This window comes from Crocuta crocuta, unplaced genomic scaffold (assembly GCF_008692635.1).
Source record: "Crocuta crocuta isolate KB4526 unplaced genomic scaffold, BGI_CrCroc_1.0 scaffold213, whole genome shotgun sequence".
In the NCBI taxonomy this organism is placed as follows: Eukaryota; Metazoa; Chordata; class Mammalia; order Carnivora; family Hyaenidae; genus Crocuta; species Crocuta crocuta.
In genome coordinates this window covers 5,012,847-5,031,938 of record NW_027529442.1, presented here as the reverse complement: position 1 = coordinate 5,031,938, position 19,092 = coordinate 5,012,847, and the positions used below count along the sequence as shown (strand labels likewise).

Here is a 19,092-nt window from a genome sequence, read left to right as displayed (position 1 = left end):
AGGATAAGCATGTAATTCCACAACAGTTAAGACGACCTTTTTTCCTTCCTACTGAAATGTGTTTCTCTGGATGCAGACTCAAATATGTATGCACATCTCAGTTTTTGGGTGCTATTGATTGATGTCCACCCAAAAGCAAACTGATTATATAAACTACACCACCCCACATGCAAAAAACGTTTTAAGTTTTTCAGTATAAGATGTTGGACATGTTGGCATGTAAAGATGTTCCTTTCATGCCACGCCAATGGAGGAAGGTCCCGATACACAGAGAAAGCAAGATGGGAAGAGGCAATTAGATGAACTTGGTCCTGGTGTCTCGTAAATGACTGAAGGGCAGATAGCCTAGTTCTTTGGGAGGAGGAAGAAGTTTAAGGGCTGGACATCATTTAGGGAAGTGGAAGTCCAGAGACGACCCACATGGGTTGCTTTTCTATAGAAGCATTCCCAAAGGTGACTTCAGCTTGCCAGGTCTGTTCCTCACTGTCCTGTAGAATGAGTCATGGGTGGGTGTTCCTGAGCATTGTCATCTTCTAGCAGAATGACATCTCCATGTAACCTCGGTCACAGTCTGCCTGCAGAGTGCCAAGAAATTCTGGTCATGGTTCCCTCAGCCGTAGCTTTGCCAGCAATCACTCAGACACTTCTTCACTTACCTTTGCAACAGCGGAGACCTGGCACACATATCTCACCTCCTCTCCCCCTGTCTTCCAGACTGCCTTCATGAATAATCCCGGGGCAAGCACAGGGCATGGGTCCTTCTACCATCCCCACCTCTTTCCTGAAAGATGCCAGTATCATTATTCTGCTGACGTCAGATTACAAATAATCATCATCTCCGACCTTGAAAGGCAAAAGAAGTTGTATAAAATTAGTCAGTGTGCTTAGAAATGGGGAGTCGAAAGGGGGTATGGTAGGGACAACAGAGGCTGGGCATGTAATATGCCTCACCTTCCTGGGGGCACTCCTGGGTGTGGCCATGAGAAAATGCAGCTTTTGAAGATTTTGTTGGGTGTTTGTTCTTTGTCTTGATGGGGAGGAAAACCGTAATATTTACATTCTGGCAGAACAAAAAGAACCTCAATTTGGGTTTCATAACTCATGTAGCTAATTTCACATGCTGTTCTATTTAATGTGAATATTTGTTTTCCCCCCTCTAATAAGATGTTGTTACATTAAGAGGTTAGGAGGAGGTAGCTGAAGAGCCATGTACTTCATAATTCTTGGGGGTAATGGGAAGTAGAGGGCACAAGCCCTTCTTACTGTGTCCCCTTATTGGCTGTGCCCTCCCGTCGCCCTTGTGAGCCATCTCTAGGGCCACCTACGTGGCTGTAGTATTGAGAGCAGCCTTCAAATGGGCTCCAAGAGTTGACATGTGAATTTTAGTTCCTTTTCTCCCACAGTCTTAGACCTTTGTCGTGCTGCAAAGGCTGGCGGTGTTGGGGGCGATGGGGATGGAAGGATGGCCTCCTGCCCCATCCGGCTGGGATGACCGTGACTCGCACATCTGCTTTCTTCCATGGTGTTCCCTGCCAATCTCATGCTTTCTCGGCTCCTTTTCATGGTAATAAGTGCCATGGTGGTCCTGGACATAAACAGCCATCAGGCAGGCCTGTCAGCATTGGCTTTACGCCCTGAAGTCACAGCCCTTGTTTCCTGGCAAAGCTTTCTCTCCCTCCTCAGTCATGTGGGTTCCCCTATGCATCCCGACCAGAGCCATTCATGTGTTGTGAGAAGCCCTAACTGTGTGCACACCCACCCATTAACAAATAATTGTGACCACTGCCACGGCAGAGGTGAACAGAGCAGGGAAGTGGGTGAATGGGTGTGCGATAATGGTGATCACTGCTGTGGATTCTGTGTCTCTAGACATTAAAGAAATAACATAACAAGAAGCAAATGAGAAACATAAGTAGTTTTTGAGGTAATAAGTATGGGCAAGAAATGGTGGAGTAGAAGAAAGATGTGGCATTCAGATGTGGGGTCTTTTTCTTACTCATCTTCCTGTCTTCCATGGTCAGAGAGACCATATTAATAACAGTCGATAAAAGTGAAAAGGGCACTGCAGAAGAGGAGGAATCTTCGACATTTATGTCTGCTCTGTGGATTGCTCTGTGACCTTTGGAAAGGAAAACTCTTTGCCCATTCACATGGGTGAGATGTTGCCTAAGTCCCTCCTTCCCTCAGCAATGCCTGTGTTAGAACGTTTATTTTAGACTCCATTAGTTGACATCCACTTAAAAGAAAATACTTACCTTGTTAACCACATGTTGGGGGATAGTCTAAAAGACTGCTGAATAGAAATAGTGATAATGGGGGCAGCTGGGTGGCTCAGTCGGTTAGCATCAGCTTCAGCTCAGATCATGATCTCACGGTTTGTGAGTTCAAGTCTTGAGTCGGACTCTGTGCTGACAGCTTAGAGCCTGCAGCCCACGTTGGATTCTGTGTCTCCCTTTCTCTCTGTTCCTCTCCTGCTCATGCTCTGTCTCTCTCTCTCTCTCTCTCCTTCAAAAATAAACATTCAGAAAATTAAAAAAAAAAAAAGAATGGTAGTAACGATAGTGAACGTGTATCGATTTTGACACTGTGCGGCCGAAGTCCCAGGAGCCCCGTCTGTATGCCTGTAGCGTAACTCTGTTGAACGTTGACTGTGCTGCTGTCCCCATTTCACAGAGAGCACATCAGAGCTCAGAGAGGTTAAGGCATTTGCCCCAGGTGGCACCGAGGTAAAATGGCAGACGGCCTGCCAGTCCCGCATGGCCTGATTTCCAAAGTCTTCGCCCTGAAATGTTGCATTTTAGAACCAGGTGGAGACGAGCTTGTGATTCCCATGCCCGCACCCGTGCACGTCCACCCCTTGGAACTTGTTCTCAGCTTGTGGCTTCACACAGGAGTTTGTTACACTCACTCTTATTCATATCGGTGCCCGCTGTCCATCAGAGCCAGAGGTGGCAGGATCTATGCCTCCCTTGCTGGTCCCTGTTTGTCATGCTAGCTCCTTGTGAGCGTGACTGACGTAGAATAGAAAGCATCAGGAAGACTGGTTGGCCATGTTGCTGAAGAGCACGAAGAACACTAGTACTTGGCTACAAATCCCTGCGGTGACGGTGTTCTTTGCCGGGTACGGGAACTCATATCCTAGGCGCCCATTTGCTCCTTCCTTGCTTTGTCACTGCGAGCATGGCATGTCTCCTTTTCTCGTGTGTTAAATTTATAAGCCAAATAGATGGACTGGATAATCTTGGAGACGCCTTACCGCTCAGACATTTGAGAGATTAGTCCTCAGTGAACTGGCAGGCCTCCATTTCCATTCATGGCCACGCAAAGATCTATTCATCAGGGAACGGAAATAATCGTTCACCCTGTGACATCAGGCAGGCCCCAAAGGGTGAGTAAACCCTGACAAATGGCCAAGAGAAAACCAGGGTGTGGCTTCAGTCCAACAGAAATCTGGCCATTTATTTATGTGATTGTATATTTGCACTATAAGCGTCTTTCTTCCCAGGGTCCTAAAGATGTTACAAAAAAAGTAATAAAGTCAGAAATACTAACACTGTACAGGTACTGTTTCCCTGAGCGACTAAGGAATCAGAGGCTTGTAAAATAGTCTCAAGAGACCTTCCTTTGAGGTCCTTGCTCCTGGTCGTTGCCTTAGGTAAGCAGAGGTGAGCACCTATGTTTTTCTAACCAGTCCCTTCCTTCAGTATAGCTTCAGGAAGAAAGTGGTGATTCTGGAGCAGGACCTATCTGNAATGCTATCACCTCTTTGTTTCTCTTAATCTGTAAAAAAAGGAATCCTCATAGTGTCTGAGTCACACGGTTGCTGTTGGGATTAAATGACAGAAGCCAGTGTCCTTCAGCCCAGTTTTCCATTCACAGCGATGAGTTCAATAAAAGGTAGCTGGTGTGATTTCTAATAGTTCTGCTCCGACTGAAAGAGGGGTCCTGGGGTGGCCTTTTTGCATCTAAATAACTTGTGCCAAATCAGTTCAGCATTCACACTGTGGGTCAGATTCTGGGTGGTTCTTTCTTTGTGACATTTAGGAAAACATGACATTTAGTTTATAGCACACTTCTGTGATGCCTGCAGATTTCGCGTGTCCATTCATTCCCGCGATTATTTGCTGGCTGCTACAGTGTGGAAGGCAGTATATAAACACATGTGAGTGGCAGCTACTTTCTTTTTCCTCTGCGGCAAGCCCACGTGGTTTTCCAGGCCTCACCCTGAGCCGGGTGTGAAACTCTGATCCCTGAGTCTAGATCCTTGTGCTCACATTCTGGCTTCCCTGGGAACGGCGTACGCAGGCCAGTGTTACCTTTCCCACTGGTGTCCTGCTTCTGCGTAGGTGCTTCATGCCTCCCCGTAACTGGCAAAGGCAGGTCTGAACCTTGGGTGTGAGCTTCACGTCCTTTCTGACTGTATATACTCTGCAGGTGAGGTTTGACTTTGTGTTTTGTTAAACAAGTCCATATGAGACTAGAATCAGAAAGAGCTTGTTGTTAGTAAAAGATACAACGGGACATTTTTTAAACGGAGGGATTTAGATGTTACTTTCACATCTTATGGAATCACAAGGGAAAGGCACGTAACGATTAGTACAGGGTCCTGCCTCAAAACCGAACCCTGTTCACCTGTCTCAGAGTGACGGTTTGCTACCTGATTGGCCAAAATCCTTCCATCAGGAGAATCGTGACTTCACTTGGTAATGGCTTGCAGTCTATGTCCTTCCTTCCGGCCTTTCAGCTCTTCCTTGCCTGTCGGCAACCAGTCCTGTGGTTGGAAATATGGGCTAGTTGATCAGCATCCTCCATCACTCATGCTTCTGTTTATATGACTATGTATTTGCAATATAAGTGTCTTGTTTATGTGACTGTGTATTTGCAATATAAGTGTCTTCCTTCCCAGGGTCCTAAAGATGTTATGAAGAAAGTAATAAACATGTTTCTCATGTTTTCTAGATCCCTTAGAATTGGAAATCAGCTAGATATACAGAGCAGTGCCCGAATTCTGCCAGGGCTGTTCTCCTAGACCATCCATTAACCCCTATATAGTGAGCATCTGCTATAACTAGGCAGTCTTGGTCTATTCCTCAGCCCCTCTCATGCTTCCTCTAAGCCCCAGCATCTCCCAGCCCAATCGAGAGGCTTACATCTGGCCAGATTCTGTGTGCACCCCTGACCTCCAGCCTCATTTCTTATCCTTCTTAGATCCTTATGGTGTCCTTACCAATTACATGTACTCCTTCATCTTTATATGGACGTTCAGGTTCACAGCCACCTCTGCAACACAGGAATCTCCCTCTCTCTCGGTCCTCAGCACTTCTTACCCTGGCAGACACACTGGGGTTGTTTGCTGGCTTCTTGATGTCTGAGAGACCACACACCTCCATGTAAGTGAAAGACAGAAGGAGGGCATCCCAAATGCCAGCGGAGGCACGCCCGACCCTAATTGGCACCGAAACTAGCGCTACCACTGAGAGAGAGCAAGGCCAAAGTAGAGATTATGAGCAGGCTGCCCATGCCTTGAAGACATTGTTTCCACCAGATGAGTTGAAATGCAAGGCTGTCAAACTCTTATACCCTAGCAGTAGAGTAGAACGTGTTAAGGCAGCGGCTGAACAAAGTTTCACGTTAAACATCCCCTTTGAATGGCCTCACAGAAACAAAAGCCCCAAAGCCTAGGCATTTGGGATGCCTGACCTTAATGTTTCTTTCTTTTTTTAAAAAAAATTCTTTTATGTCTTTATTTATTTTTGAGAGAAAGAGAGATAGAGTGCAAGTTGGGGAGGGGCAGAAAGAGACGGAGACAGAATATGAAGCAGGCTCCAGGCTCTGAACTGTCAGCACAGAGCCCAAAGCGGAGCTCAAACTCACAAATCACGAGATCATGACCTGAGCCGAAGTCGGATGCTAAACGGACTGAGCCGCCCAGGTGCCACCCAACCTTGATATTTCTAAGTCACAAGCAGAGATTATATAATTGTTGGGGAATGTTGTCCAAAGCTGGGGAGACATGAGTCGTTTCTTAAACATGAGTTGTTTCTCCAGAGGAACAAACATCAGACTCCAACTGGCATTTTAGGAGGCTATATCTGCTGCACGTTTAAGGACTTAAACATTCTCCAGAGCAAGAATCCTCAGACATGTAGCCAACAGATAGCACTTAGTGGGTAATGCACTGAACTTTACTATTAAATCTCAGTGATGCACTTTGATGCAAAGTCAGTGCCTGGAGAAAGACTGGAAATGATGCGATGGAAATTTCCATCAGACTAGAAGACCTGAAACCTATGTTTATCTGATTATCAAAATGACAACTTCTGTAGAGAAATCATAATAGACCCACTAATGAACCTGTTAGATGTGAAAGTTTCCATAAACAGCTGCTTTTCTTCATCAGTAAGTTAGAAAGCATGAAGTGAAAAGTGTATTTTATGATTAGTTACCCTGAGAATTTCCTTATCACTTTTAGATCTTCATTTTAGGCAAATAATATGTGTAGTGAGTCATGCCAAAGTATCACATTTTTTTTCCAAGTTGGTTGCATTCAAATCCCCAGATAAGAAAAATGCATGTAGGAATGGGTGGGATGTAGTTAATCTACACGTTAACAAGATTTTTCAGGCATCATATCTGGAAACTACTTCATCCATTTTCATTTCATGGGCAAGAGATGGTGGTTGCACCAGTGATCCCTCAGGTGAAGTAGTATCAGTGACGTTGTTGGATAATTTAACTGTTTGCCTTGTCATTGTTGTCAATGGATGTCTATCCATCTGTGTTGGAATCGTGGGGGGGGGGGGAGGTATACAGAAAGCACTGTGGTTACTTACATTAGTTTGGAAACACTAGTTATCTCCAATAACAGTACCTATCTCTATGGTTATTAGGATGATTAAATGAGATATTGCATATATAGTCTTAGAGCAATATAGATATTGCATATTAGTCTTATACTGTGCTGCCTCTGTAGGTTGCTGTCTACTTTTAGACTGACCCTCCAATGCCATGCAGATTACTGAATTCATATTTTCATCTATTCTCTTTTTCCTCCCTTCATAATAAAGGACAGGTTGCTTGGACTCTTTGTATATTGAAAAGATTATCCCTATAGGTGCATTTGTTTTAAGTTCACCCATGTTCATCTCCTGACCGTTATGCCTGTTTCTCTTCATTAAGCGCATTTTCCCACCCATGAATCCATATCTTTCAAGTTCAATCTTTTTCCTACAGATAAATACATCCTTGACTCCCAGGGCTGTTGTCCCTCCCTGTAAATGTCATCACTATCTACTGCCAACCTGGGAGTCCCTCCTGAGTCTGCCTTCTCCCCTGCACCCCATAGCTGGCCCACCAGAAACTATCATTTCTACCTTAAAAAAATGTCTTAAGTCCGCTGACTCCCCCCACCCCAATACTCTGCACCCTATTTAGAATCACCATCACCTCTCACCTGGACCAGCGGAATAACTCTTCTGAGCAGTTTTACGATTTCCATTCGTGCTGTGTTCCCACCCATTGTCCTCTAAGTAGTCAGGGTAGAAATTCTGAAGCAAAAATCAGACCATGTTTTGCCCTGATTTAAAACTTGTCTGTGATTTTCCAAATCCAAATGTATTATTATGACCTGTGAGCTCTGCATGGTCTGGCCCTGGGGGAAGCCTTACGGTCCCTCTTGCAATCTTGGCAGCCTTCAGAGCACTTCAGAGCACTCATCTCTGCTAACAAGCATGCATTTGTTTTCATCAACATTGCAGTGTTTTGATTAACATTGGCCTGTAAACTCCGTGAGGGTGGCGAGTAATCAACTTTGTTCATCACTATTTTTCCAGCCCTTTGCATAATTTTTGAAACTTAGTAGTTGCTCCCATGTTTGTTGAATAAACACAAAGGCTCTCATCCCAAATTCCAGTCATGCTCCTTTGTTATTTATCTGTCAAAGGAAAGTTTCTAAGTATTAAGATTAGTCACTAACAGTAGAAATTACGTTGTATGCAAGTCATTAGACCATTGGTTTGTAGGAATATTTCTGGGAGCTTCATTTTAAAAACCTTCCAGAATTATGTCCCAAGTGTTTATGTATATCAAAGCACTGTAAGTTGAAAGATGGGTATTTTTGCTTTGGTCTGAATATTCAACTTGGGCTCCTTTCTTCCCCACTGTATGCTCTATTAAGATTTCCAGAATGACGACTCCAAATCATAATACTCTCATAAGGTGACGCTCAAAGGAAACCAACAGTGTTTCCAATTTCCTAAAGCAAAAAGTCAGAGCCAAACCTATTAATACACCTATTTCAAAATAACCTATTAGCCACTATTGAAATCTCTATAATGATTTATGTTTACTAGAGAAAGATGTCTGGCACATTTATGAATGATATAACTTCGAACATGCTTGGTAATAGTGGTTGAATTAATACTAAGCTACATGTTTTACATGATGCTATTTATCTATGAGGCATAAAAGGGCACTTTGGTAATTTAAGTTAACAAAATCACGAAGTTAGTGAGGGAAATATGAAATACTGAACAGAAGGAAATGACACTTGAAATCTATTTCCCTTGCAGTTTCACATTTTGTTCTTCATTCTTAAACTCGTTTCCCTCTAAAAGTCAAGAACGTTATATTGGGAAGTAATGTGTCTTGAAAACCGGAGCCAGCAAGCTTATGATCCAAGTGGTAATGACTTCTGTAATCGCTAATGAGGCAATGGACGTCGAATATCTCAGTGCACTCACTGGGGCCAGCCTTTTGCCTATTCCCCAAGAAGCTGTCATATCACATTTTTGTCCTGACTCCATGGGCACTTTGATTCCTAAATCTTTCTGAGAAACCTAATCTGAAATCAAAGTCAAGTTTCTTAGATGTGGTCAGACAAGGTCACATTTAAAACAGTTCAGTGAACTTGCAGATCAAAGTTGAAAGGTAATGCCTCCCTCCCAGAACTGGCATAGACTTACCTGCTAGCTTACCTTTCGGTTTCTAACATGGCTTTTTCACCTTCTTCCCAACGGGCTGGGTAAATGAGAGTTTATCCTCTGAAAAATGGTAGAAGAGTTTCCTTAAATCATTTAACTGGGAAAGTGGACACAGTCGTGTTTTGGAAATGCACGTTTATCCAAATCAGTGAATCACAATGCATTTTGTGGAAGACATACCTTGATCTTGCATAACGTGAGATGTGCAAAAGGAATCCTTTCTAATTCACAGGAAGACTTTTAAAATCAGAGTTTCATGGTAATTTCAGGTTCATTGGCCTTGTTTTTTGGCCACAATTGTCAGAGTTTACCCCCACTCTTGAAGGAACCCAAAATACTATGCAGGATTGCTGCTGAAATGCTACGGACATTTTTTTCTTCCCCTAATGCTGTCTTCTTGCCATGTAGAGCCTGGAGATATTACCTTAAATGGCGTTGGAAAACTGGGGGGATGGTGACTCTCGTTAGGTATGATCTTAACATCTCACGACACAGGTTTTTATCAAACTCCATGTGATTTAAAAAAAACAACAACAACCTTGCCATTGCTTTATATTTCAGTGTTCTGTCTCTTGTGGTCGAGGGCATAAACAACGAAATGTTTACTGCTTGGCAAAAGATGGAAGCCATTTAGAAAGTGATTACTGTAAACACCTTGCTAAGCCAAATGGGCACAGAAAGTGCAGAGGAGGAAGATGCCCCAGATGGAAAGCTGGCGCCTGGAGTCAGGTGAGCAATGCTTCTCCTCTACCACCGCTCCCTTACCTCGGGCCACAGGGCTGACACCAGTGTGTCGGTTGTGTTTCTCTGCACAGGTGTGGTTTTTCAGAGGGGAGCTTGGGGACGGGGAGGGACGACTTTTAATGTCAGGATAGCTGTTCCCTGGGGGACCCAGGCAAGTGGATTCCACCCTCCTGCCTTGGATGATACCTACAATTGGATGGTTGTGAGAATTCATTCTAAGTAGGAGTAGACGTCAACACCAGACATCTAACATGGAGTGGCCCTTTAATACTTCGCTGATGGCTTTCTTATCATCATTCCCCACTTAAAAAAAACACTAACTCAGATTACAGGAAGCTTGACTCTGGTCACCTGGCAGGAACTGGGTCTGAATTTACCTCTGAGGTTCTTAAAGAGAGGGCTGTCAATGTAGAGTAGTAGCGAATACTTCTCTGCTCTTTTGCCTGCATACAACAGAGGTGGGAGACAGAAGTTCTCTCTCATTTGCTAGCTATGTGACCTTGAGTGATCTGTTTAACCTTCCTGAGCCTTCCTATAGCTCTTATGAGGATTTAATGCAATAATGAATGCCAGGTACTTAATTCAGAGGTCTTAAATCTAAGAGGCTCTCAAGAGTAATATTCTGTTTGAATGAATGTGATGCGTGTATCGGATGGGGAAGGGGTAAGTACCCAAGAAACTATAGTCAGACTGCTAATTCTAAACATTTGATGATCTAGTCAGGAGCTGGGTAAGAGAGTTTCCCTGTTGGATTCAAGAAAGAACTTTGGAAGCTTCTATTTACCTGTAAACAATTGATGTGTGAACTAAAGTCTCTCACACGTTATCCTTGAAGCTGATCCCTTTACTCTACACTTGTACATTTTCTCAGCTTGGCTGAAGGTGGTTACTTAAAAGTAACAAGGTACAGGGCTGCCTGGGTGGCTCAGCCGATTAAATGTTAGACTTAGGCTCAGGTCACAATCTCACGGTTCATGAGTTCGAGCCCCACATCGGGCTCCTCGCTGACAGGGTGGAGGCTGCTTGGGATTCTCTCTCTCCTCCTCTGTCTCTGTCTCTGTCTCTCTCTCTCTCTCAAAATAAATAAATAAACTTTAAAAAATAATTAGGTGCAGTTTCATATATTCTGTATGTAACGCTGGTCTTCCCCCTCATTGATTTACCTCAGTGAAGTTTTACTGAATTTGTAGTTCCCTTGTGCAGTGGAGAATCATGGTGAGGCTTCTAAGAATCAATAGAAAAGTAGGCTCAAGGTTGGCACCTTTTAGATTTGGTTCTTTCAAATCTTGATTCCCTCAAGCCTCAAAGAAGCTTTGGACAGCTGTGTTAACATGGGGAAGAGCTGGGAATCCTCCATTTCGATGGAGGAAATGGAAAGTTCCTCCAACGATATGAATTTTTCTTAAACGCTCTGGGCTGTCATCATCACCCCACATGCCCCCTGCCCCCACCATAGCCTCTTCACAGAAATGTAAAACATGACCTGTGTCACTCCCTAGAAGTGTAGCCTCGTCCTTCTCAAGGCCCTTATCGTAATGATCATGTGTGTTTGTGTTTTTGTTTTAATTCAACAATCAAAGCATCGGTGCCCAACCAGAGCTAGTTCCTCCTCTGGCTTCCCTAAGGGATCAGATTTCAAGGCGGCCGTTCATATTGGTCATCTTTAATGGTTTGTCTAAGGGACTGAGTCGTCTATAACTTCCAGCCCTTTTATTTGGGGAGCTATTCAATTCATGTAAAAGCCTGCAGCTAACATTATTTAAGATATTGCACTAATTAGCTTCTCCTCTTGTAGACTTTCATGCTCTGTTGCTTTTCTTTATGATGCTTGGCCTCTACGTATCTATTTGCATCATGCCCTGAATATTAAGTTTAGAACGTGGAGATGATGCTCATTTTATAGGCCAATGTATTCAATATAGAGACAATTAAAAGAATTTTTCCCTCTTTACTGGTAAACACAGAGTGAGTTTTAGCCCTGTATTCTGTGATCTTTTTGGGAAGTCCAAAAGTGCTAACAGAGCTGGGATGATTAGGTTTGAACCCTGTGGGTTTTTTTAACATAAGGTAATAGGATTATCAGACTGCCTCCCCAGAAAAGACTGCACCTGTTCAAAATGATTGCTTAGGAAAGTCTAGTCACCTTTGGAGAAAAATGCAAGTAAACACAGTTATGTAATGGTCTGTGGCCAGCTTTGAAATGCCCTGATCTGATTTGTAGAAATGAATTATGCAAGCAGGCGAGACAGGGTGTTGCATGAGTACAATCTGATTTGTGCAATTTAGAAGTATACCTGAAAATAATCAGACGCAGTGGTTGATGGAGAAAGACGATCTGCATGGTTAAAGATTATTGGCTTCCTAATGATCCAGTGGTCAACAGAAATGTCCCTAAGGCAGGGATACTGAAGCATGAGTAATGATTATCCATTTGCAACAATGTTTGGAAGATTTTATATCTGGTTCTTCTGTTTTCTGCTGGTAGCTCTATTCTAGTCATCTCTCGTTCAAGGTAGGAGGAAGAATGAGTGCAATTTCTCACCATGTCGAAATGTCTGATGATGATAAGATGTATAGAATATTGGGATTGGAAACTGGTATGCTGTGTTAATTTCATAGCCTCACCCTCAAAATTGGTGCTTTGAGATGTAAAGTGGAATGTTTCATTTCTACATCTTTTGAAAATCTTGAATTTGTCAAGGAAAATTTTCCAATAAAAGGAAAGCTTTTATTGGAAAACATCCTCACTAAAATTGTAAAGCATTTTTTTACAAGTTCATGTTCAATTTGTGTAGATGCTTTTGATCAAGAGATGAGGGATGCACACGGAATTTTAAGACAAAAATCATCATCGAATTCTTGATTCAGTTTGATAAATATGAAGGCTCTGTAGTCCCACGAAATAGAAGCATTCCAGAGTAAAAATTGTTTGATCTGTCCTATTCTTATAGAAAGGCTTTAAAAAAATGAAGATCAGAAATAAAAAGAATAAATGAGCAGATTAGAATAAAAGTAACACTTCATCATCACTCCTCAATCATGAATTCACTCAGTCAGAGTCATTCATCAGTCCTGAGATGCATGTGTCTTTCACACTTTAACCTCTCTGTTCTCAGAATGGGTCTACAACTGATGGAATGCCTTGATTTAATTAAAATAGCCCTTTTTTGTGGCGATACAAAACATTATGCTTTGTCTTGCAATCAGTGATGTCTTAGGTTAAGGGAAATAACTAATTTTTAAAGGCCCTTCGCTGTTAATGCCAAAGGGAGACTGGCAAGTTGCATTATGATTCCACCAGCCATTTTTGGTGAGGACTTTTGTAATTACAACGAGAGCAGCTTGGTTATGGTGTTTGATTCTAAAGTATTTTGCAAGTGCTTGATGCAGAAACACAGCAAATGCGTAGCTTGTGTCCTTTGGGACACCAAGAAAACCATATGCACACAGTCAGTGATGAAAAGAAAGAGAGTCACTTTAGTGCTTTGAGCTCTCCATTATTTTGTTTGTATTTGAACTGTAAGCACTGATGGTGAATTGTTGGAATACAGGCTTCTCACCCACACTCTTGCTGACGTAGTACAAAAGACTGCATCATATTAGCTCCATATTTTAAAACTGGAAGGCAAATTCTAACCCACAGTAGCCATGGTATATTGCCTGGGGCAGAATTTACTTTGGCTGCTTTTTCATTTTGTTTTTGCTGGAGTTGGAGTGATTATCTCTGTTATTTGCCGTATTTGTGCAAGATCTCCCTAAAAGGTTTATTAGGAAGTATAAGGATGTGAGTCATGCTTGGCATGAAGCTAAGTCCTCACCTAGAGGTGATTTTGTACTCTGGGGACATTTGGAAATTTCTGGAGATAGTACGGGTTGTCACAGCTTGGTGGGGGCAGGGAATACGACCAGCATCTGGTGCGTAGAGTCCACAGGTGCCGCTAAACGTCCTACAGTGGATAAAACAACTCACAGCAAGGAAGAATTCTTAGGTTGAAAAACCCTAGTACAGAGCCTAGAACATAGTAAGTACTTAGTAAAAGGTTGCTATTATCATTGGGACTGTTATGTATTCAAGTTGGTTCCGAGAGTTCTTTCTCAAGCTAGTCTCTCCTCTAAATAACATCACCGCCATAATTCCAGCAGTAATTCTGGAAGAATTACTTTATGAATTCTGGAAGAAAGTATGTAAAATACTTTCCAGTTTTCAAGTATATACGATTCCCCACACATCAGAAGGTGCACACAGATTCTTTTTATCTGCGGAAATAAGTGTCAGGTTCTCCCTGCAAGTTGGTGAGGTCTGCACACTTGCTAGCCTTGCACAGGACAGAGAGCAGAGAGAGGAAACATAGCTCCCAGCTCAGTCGTTCGGAGCTAAAATCATCTACTTTCAAACCTGCTCTTTCTGTGCAGGAATGACGGCAGAGAGAGACTGCACAGCCTTTCCCCCCTGCAAACTAACTAAAACGTGTACCGAACGGAACAGGAAGCATTAAGCACACACATGTGCGCACACCTCCCTCACCACCTCCAGGGTCATGCAGAGGTCTTTTATTCATGGGGTTTCCATACAGATCTCTCAGAAATCGCCAAGCAAGCCTGACTGGCTCTGGATGCAAATAGTTATCCCCCTTGAGACAGCGCAGGAAGAAAAGTTGAACACAGAGACTCACTCGGACGCAGCGGACTTCGCTTGAAACAAAGATGACCATATGTGCGGTATTCAGAAAGGCAGAGCTCATACCTCATGTGTCAAAACTTTGTTATTGTTGTTGTTTTTTAATTTCACACCTGGCTTTGACATTATAAAAATCAGAAGCCACACTACAATATTATATAATTGAACTTCCCTATGTCTTTGCCTTTTGAAAACTTATTGAACACTGTAGGAAGTGATTTTTTTTTTTTTTTAGTATTGAATTTTTAGGGCTCTTAATACCTTGCCTTCATTGAACCATAAGTAATTTGCTCAATAACAATAGCATCAAAAAGAGGTTTCATTCACTTAGAGACTGAATAGTCAACACTCAAAAGTCTTTAACGTTTTGTCCTTTTTCTTTAGGTTATTAAAACATGATGAGACTTTGAATATCTATCAGCCCTATGCCCTGCTCAAATTCATTTACCTAATTGTTCTTTGTCTTTCTTTCAATTTCAATACACCATTCTGGAAATGTGCTCTTTTCTGTTTAAGGCCCCAAATTCAAATCGTGGTAGGGTATTTAGTTGCCATTGCCTGTGGTCGATGATGATGCTGTTAGAACATTTCTGTCATTTGTGGGATGACACTCCCAAGTTACAGTTCACTCATTTCCAGGGTAATCAATGGGAAATATTATACATGTAGCTCCCGTGAGCATTAAATGGTCCTGCTCTGTAGACAAGACCATTTCTTGTCTTCAGGGGCCCTCCTGTTCCACCCAGGGCACAATGACTTTAAAAGTCTGGTTCCTTCTGGGTCACAAACTCATTCAATCCAATTAATACAATTAAACCCAAACAATAGCAGCTATGTTGCCTCAAAATATTTCCTTCTCTTTAGCTAGCTTTGATGTGAACATTTGAGCTCCTGCCTGGCATAGACTAATCTGAAATGATATGATTTCCCGAGCTGCCCTCTAAATAGTATTTTCAGCTATTTTCTTAACATACGAAATGAAAATAAAATTAATATTCAGCTGAATCCATTGGGTGTGTCTCTCGCTAATTAGTTCCCATTAACCTCAGAGCAAGACGAATCCTTCTGCCGGTTAATTGGACACGAATACCTTTCTAATTGAAAGGATCGTGATCCTATTCTTTAAGGCTTCCTCTTAGAAATAATGCTTAATGTATGTTAAACTTGTTTTCTCAGCACCAGACAAATTAACGGAGAGGGGCTATCGCAAAAACTCAGTGACAATTTTAAATAAACGTAATAATATGCTGTTCTTTCCAAGCAAATGTTGCCTTTAGTTTTTAACTGTCAAAACCTTAATAAAGACAATAATTCTTGGCCTGCCCATAGTGAGATTACGAAACCCAGCAAAGAGGAAACCATTAAAAATTTAATTTAAAGGAAAGTTAATTGCAGATTTAATATGGTGTTTTGCAGTTGGTCAACAAAATGTTTCAGCCTGATTCACAGTACTTTTGAAGGGCTAGAAACATGACGCCCGCCTGAGAAAATGGTTTTTCCTTGTCAGTTTTTATTCTTCGTGTAGTCGTCTGAAGTTGTTAATAGACGCTAATACTTCAGTGAATTCAGTAGTTTAAAAAAAAAATCCTTCTTTCCTCTATCTCCAGGAATAAAAGCAAGGAAAGAAAGGGACTGGAGAAAATAATTCTACTTATAAGGCCCTAAAAGCTTCAGTAATTGCTCTCCTTGGGTTATACTTTTAATCTGCCAAGAAATTCTTCTGATATAGCACCGTGTCTCCAATTTTCAAGAAACTCCAGTCCTCCGGGATAGTGATCATTGGGGATTTTCATTTCACAGGGCAGCATTTATTTATCTCTTGTTTGTATTGTTTCCTAATGATCTCTCCCACTTACTTTTGGTAACTTTGGAGATTCCCCGGAAAGATGGAGATACCTTTCTCACTCACCGACATTGACACAGGCAGTGAGTTTGCAGATTTGAGACATTGTCTTGGGTCCCCTTCGTTGGAAGTTAGAAAGCTTTGTAATAGCGGCGAAAGTCATTGGATTAGGAGTGCATTCCCCATGACTGTGACCCTCTCCACTCCTGCCACACACACACACACACACACACACACACACACACCCTCCCCTCCCAGTGATCCAAAGCTCCCACTTACACAGTCTTTCTTCTTAGTGCTCTGTGTCCTGCGGCCGAGGCACACGGCGGAGAAGTGTGAGCTGTCAGATGGGAACACACAAAACAGCCAGAGAGACCGAGTGCAACCCGTACACCAGACCCGAGTCGGAAGACGCCTGCCAAGCCGCACCGTGTCCTCTCTATGCCTGGAGGGCAGGGGAATGGCAAGAAGTAAGTAGAGCCATGAAGTGGGCACCTGCCAGCCATTTCGCTCAACCCCCTTGCCATCATCACATCCGTTACCCTGAAAAGCCTTCAAGCACGGCGACAAGGCTGGCTCTTTCCCAAAAGGTTTGCTGTCAGACGGCAAGCAGTTCACTCCGACGAGGGTGGGAGAGCTCCTCCTTCTTATGCAGTTCCTATGTCTGTGTTCTTGAATGTTCAGAGGAACTGTAACAGACGTGCGGCCAAATGCATGCAGCTATCTTTCACAAAAGGAGGGGGAGACGGAAGAAATATTTTTGATACGTCTATCCGAGCTTGGTCATTCTGTATCAGTTCAGACAGCCACGGGGCAGACCCAGGTAGGACCTACTCTGTGCTTGTCTATTGTCGTGACTTCGGCTGTCCAGGAGAAGGCAGGCACTCNCAACATTAAAAAAAAAAAAAAAAATGACGGCATCTAGAAAACAGCTCAGTCGATGCAGAAATAGGCTTGTTTTCACCCTCTCCAAGTTAATGTTTAGTTAAAGAAAGCACTATGTGTCCCCAGAGAAAAGCCTGACCAGGGAAGGTAACACTTTGGTGAGAGATAATCTCCTATTTCCAGAACAGAATACATTGTAGAAAGGGGAGAAAGAATGGAAGAAAGCAAAACTGTGTCCGTTGACTTTGGAATGAAATAAAAAGTACATGCTGTAAAGGGTTCAGAGATATGAATAATAATAAGTCAGGAGTTTCCCACCAGGAAAGAGTTTTAGAACAGGGAGAAAACTGTGCCTGGCCCTGTGCTACATGCTTTATGTTTTTCCCCTCGCTTCATCTTTAAGCACTAGGCATAGTGGGAATCACTATTACCATCCCATTTTGCAGTCAGGAAACCTGAGGCTCAGAGAGCCAATGTCATTTGTCCAAGTGTCATATGCCCAGAAAGTAGAAGGAGCAAGACATGATCCTAAATGGAAACCATTAGGAGATACTACACCGGCGTTTTAAAACAATTTTACACAATCACTCACGGGAATGCGGCTACATATTTTCCCCAGTTGTATTGAGATATAATTGGCATATAACACTGTATTCATTTTAGGTGAAAACATGGTGATTTGATATATGTATATATCATAAGTTATTATTAACAGTAACTGTGTTATACTTAACATCCATCAGCTCCCTTGGTTATAAAATTTTTTCTGGTATTGAGAACTTTCAAGATCTATTCTCTTAGCTTTCAAATATATGATGCAGTATTGTTCCCTATAGCCACCATGCTGTATATTATATCCCCCGGACTAACTTATTTTATAGCTGGAAGTTTGTACCTTTTGAACCCCATCACCCAATCACCTATACCCTACCCATCACCTCTGGCAACCACCCATCTGTTCGCCATGTCTAGAAGTTTGATTTTTATAAGATTCCATAAATAACAGAGGTCATGCAATATTTCTCTTTCCCTTTCTGATTTATGTCATTCAGCACAGTGCTCTCAAGGTCCATCCCATATTGTCAGATGGCAGGATTTCCTTCTTTTTTAGGGCTATTATATTCCATTGTGTGTGTGTATATATATATCTATATACATATAGATATATATATACACACACATTTTTAAAAATTAATTCACCCATCTATGGCCACTTCAGTTGCTTACATGTCTTGGCTATTGTAAATAATGCAGTGAACATAGATGGGGGGAGCAGATATGTTTTCAAGTTAGTGGTTTTATTTCATTCAAATAAATACCCAGAAGTAGAATTGCAGGATCACAGGGTAGTTCTATTTTTCATTTTTTGAGGAACCTCCATACTGTTTTCCACAGAGGCTGCCCTGATCTACATTCCCACCAACAATGCCCAGGGGGTCCCTTTCCTTCAGACCCTCACCACCACTTGCTATGTTTGGTCTTTTTGCTAATAGCTGTTCTCTGTGAGGCAATATCTCATTGTGGTTTGGATTTGCATTTGCCTGATGATTCACAATGCTGAGCACCTGTTCATATACCTATTGGCCATCTGTATGTCTTCTTTTGAGAAATGTCTGTTCAGGTCCTTTGCCCATTTTTAGTTTGATGTAGTCCCGCTTATTTATTTTTGCTTTTGATGTCTTTGCTTTTGGTGTCACATTCAAAACAAGTATAGCCAAGGCTAATGTCAAGGATCTTACCCCCTACATTTTCTTCCAGGAGTTTTATGTGTTTAGGTCTTTCAGGTTCAAGTCGTTAATCCATTTTGAAACTAACTTTTGGGTCTCGTGTAAGATAGGAGTTGTTTCATCATTTTGCATGTGTCTGTCCAGTCTCCCCAATATCATTTATTGAAGAGATGGTCTTTTCCCCTATTGAGTTTTCTTGGCTCCTTTGTCGTAAATTAATTGACTGTATATGTG

At 42.3% G+C, this 19,092-nt stretch overlaps 1 protein-coding gene across 3 annotated transcripts in view; it reads left to right on the top strand.

Annotated features, from left to right (window-relative positions):
- ADAMTS9 (ADAM metallopeptidase with thrombospondin type 1 motif 9) overlaps positions 1-19,092 on the top strand; it is a 169,574-nt gene that overhangs the window by 113,264 nt on the left and 37,218 nt on the right. For 2 of the 3 annotated variants that reach the window (XM_077760261.1, XM_077760259.1), the window contains 2 exons: positions 9,543-9,710; positions 16,543-16,716. In XM_077760261.1, coding sequence (XP_077616387.1) covers positions 9,543-9,710; positions 16,543-16,716 — 342 coding nt within the window. The remainder of the gene's footprint in view (positions 1-9,542; positions 9,711-16,542; positions 16,717-19,092) is intronic. The other variant, XM_077760262.1, reaches the window with a different exon arrangement.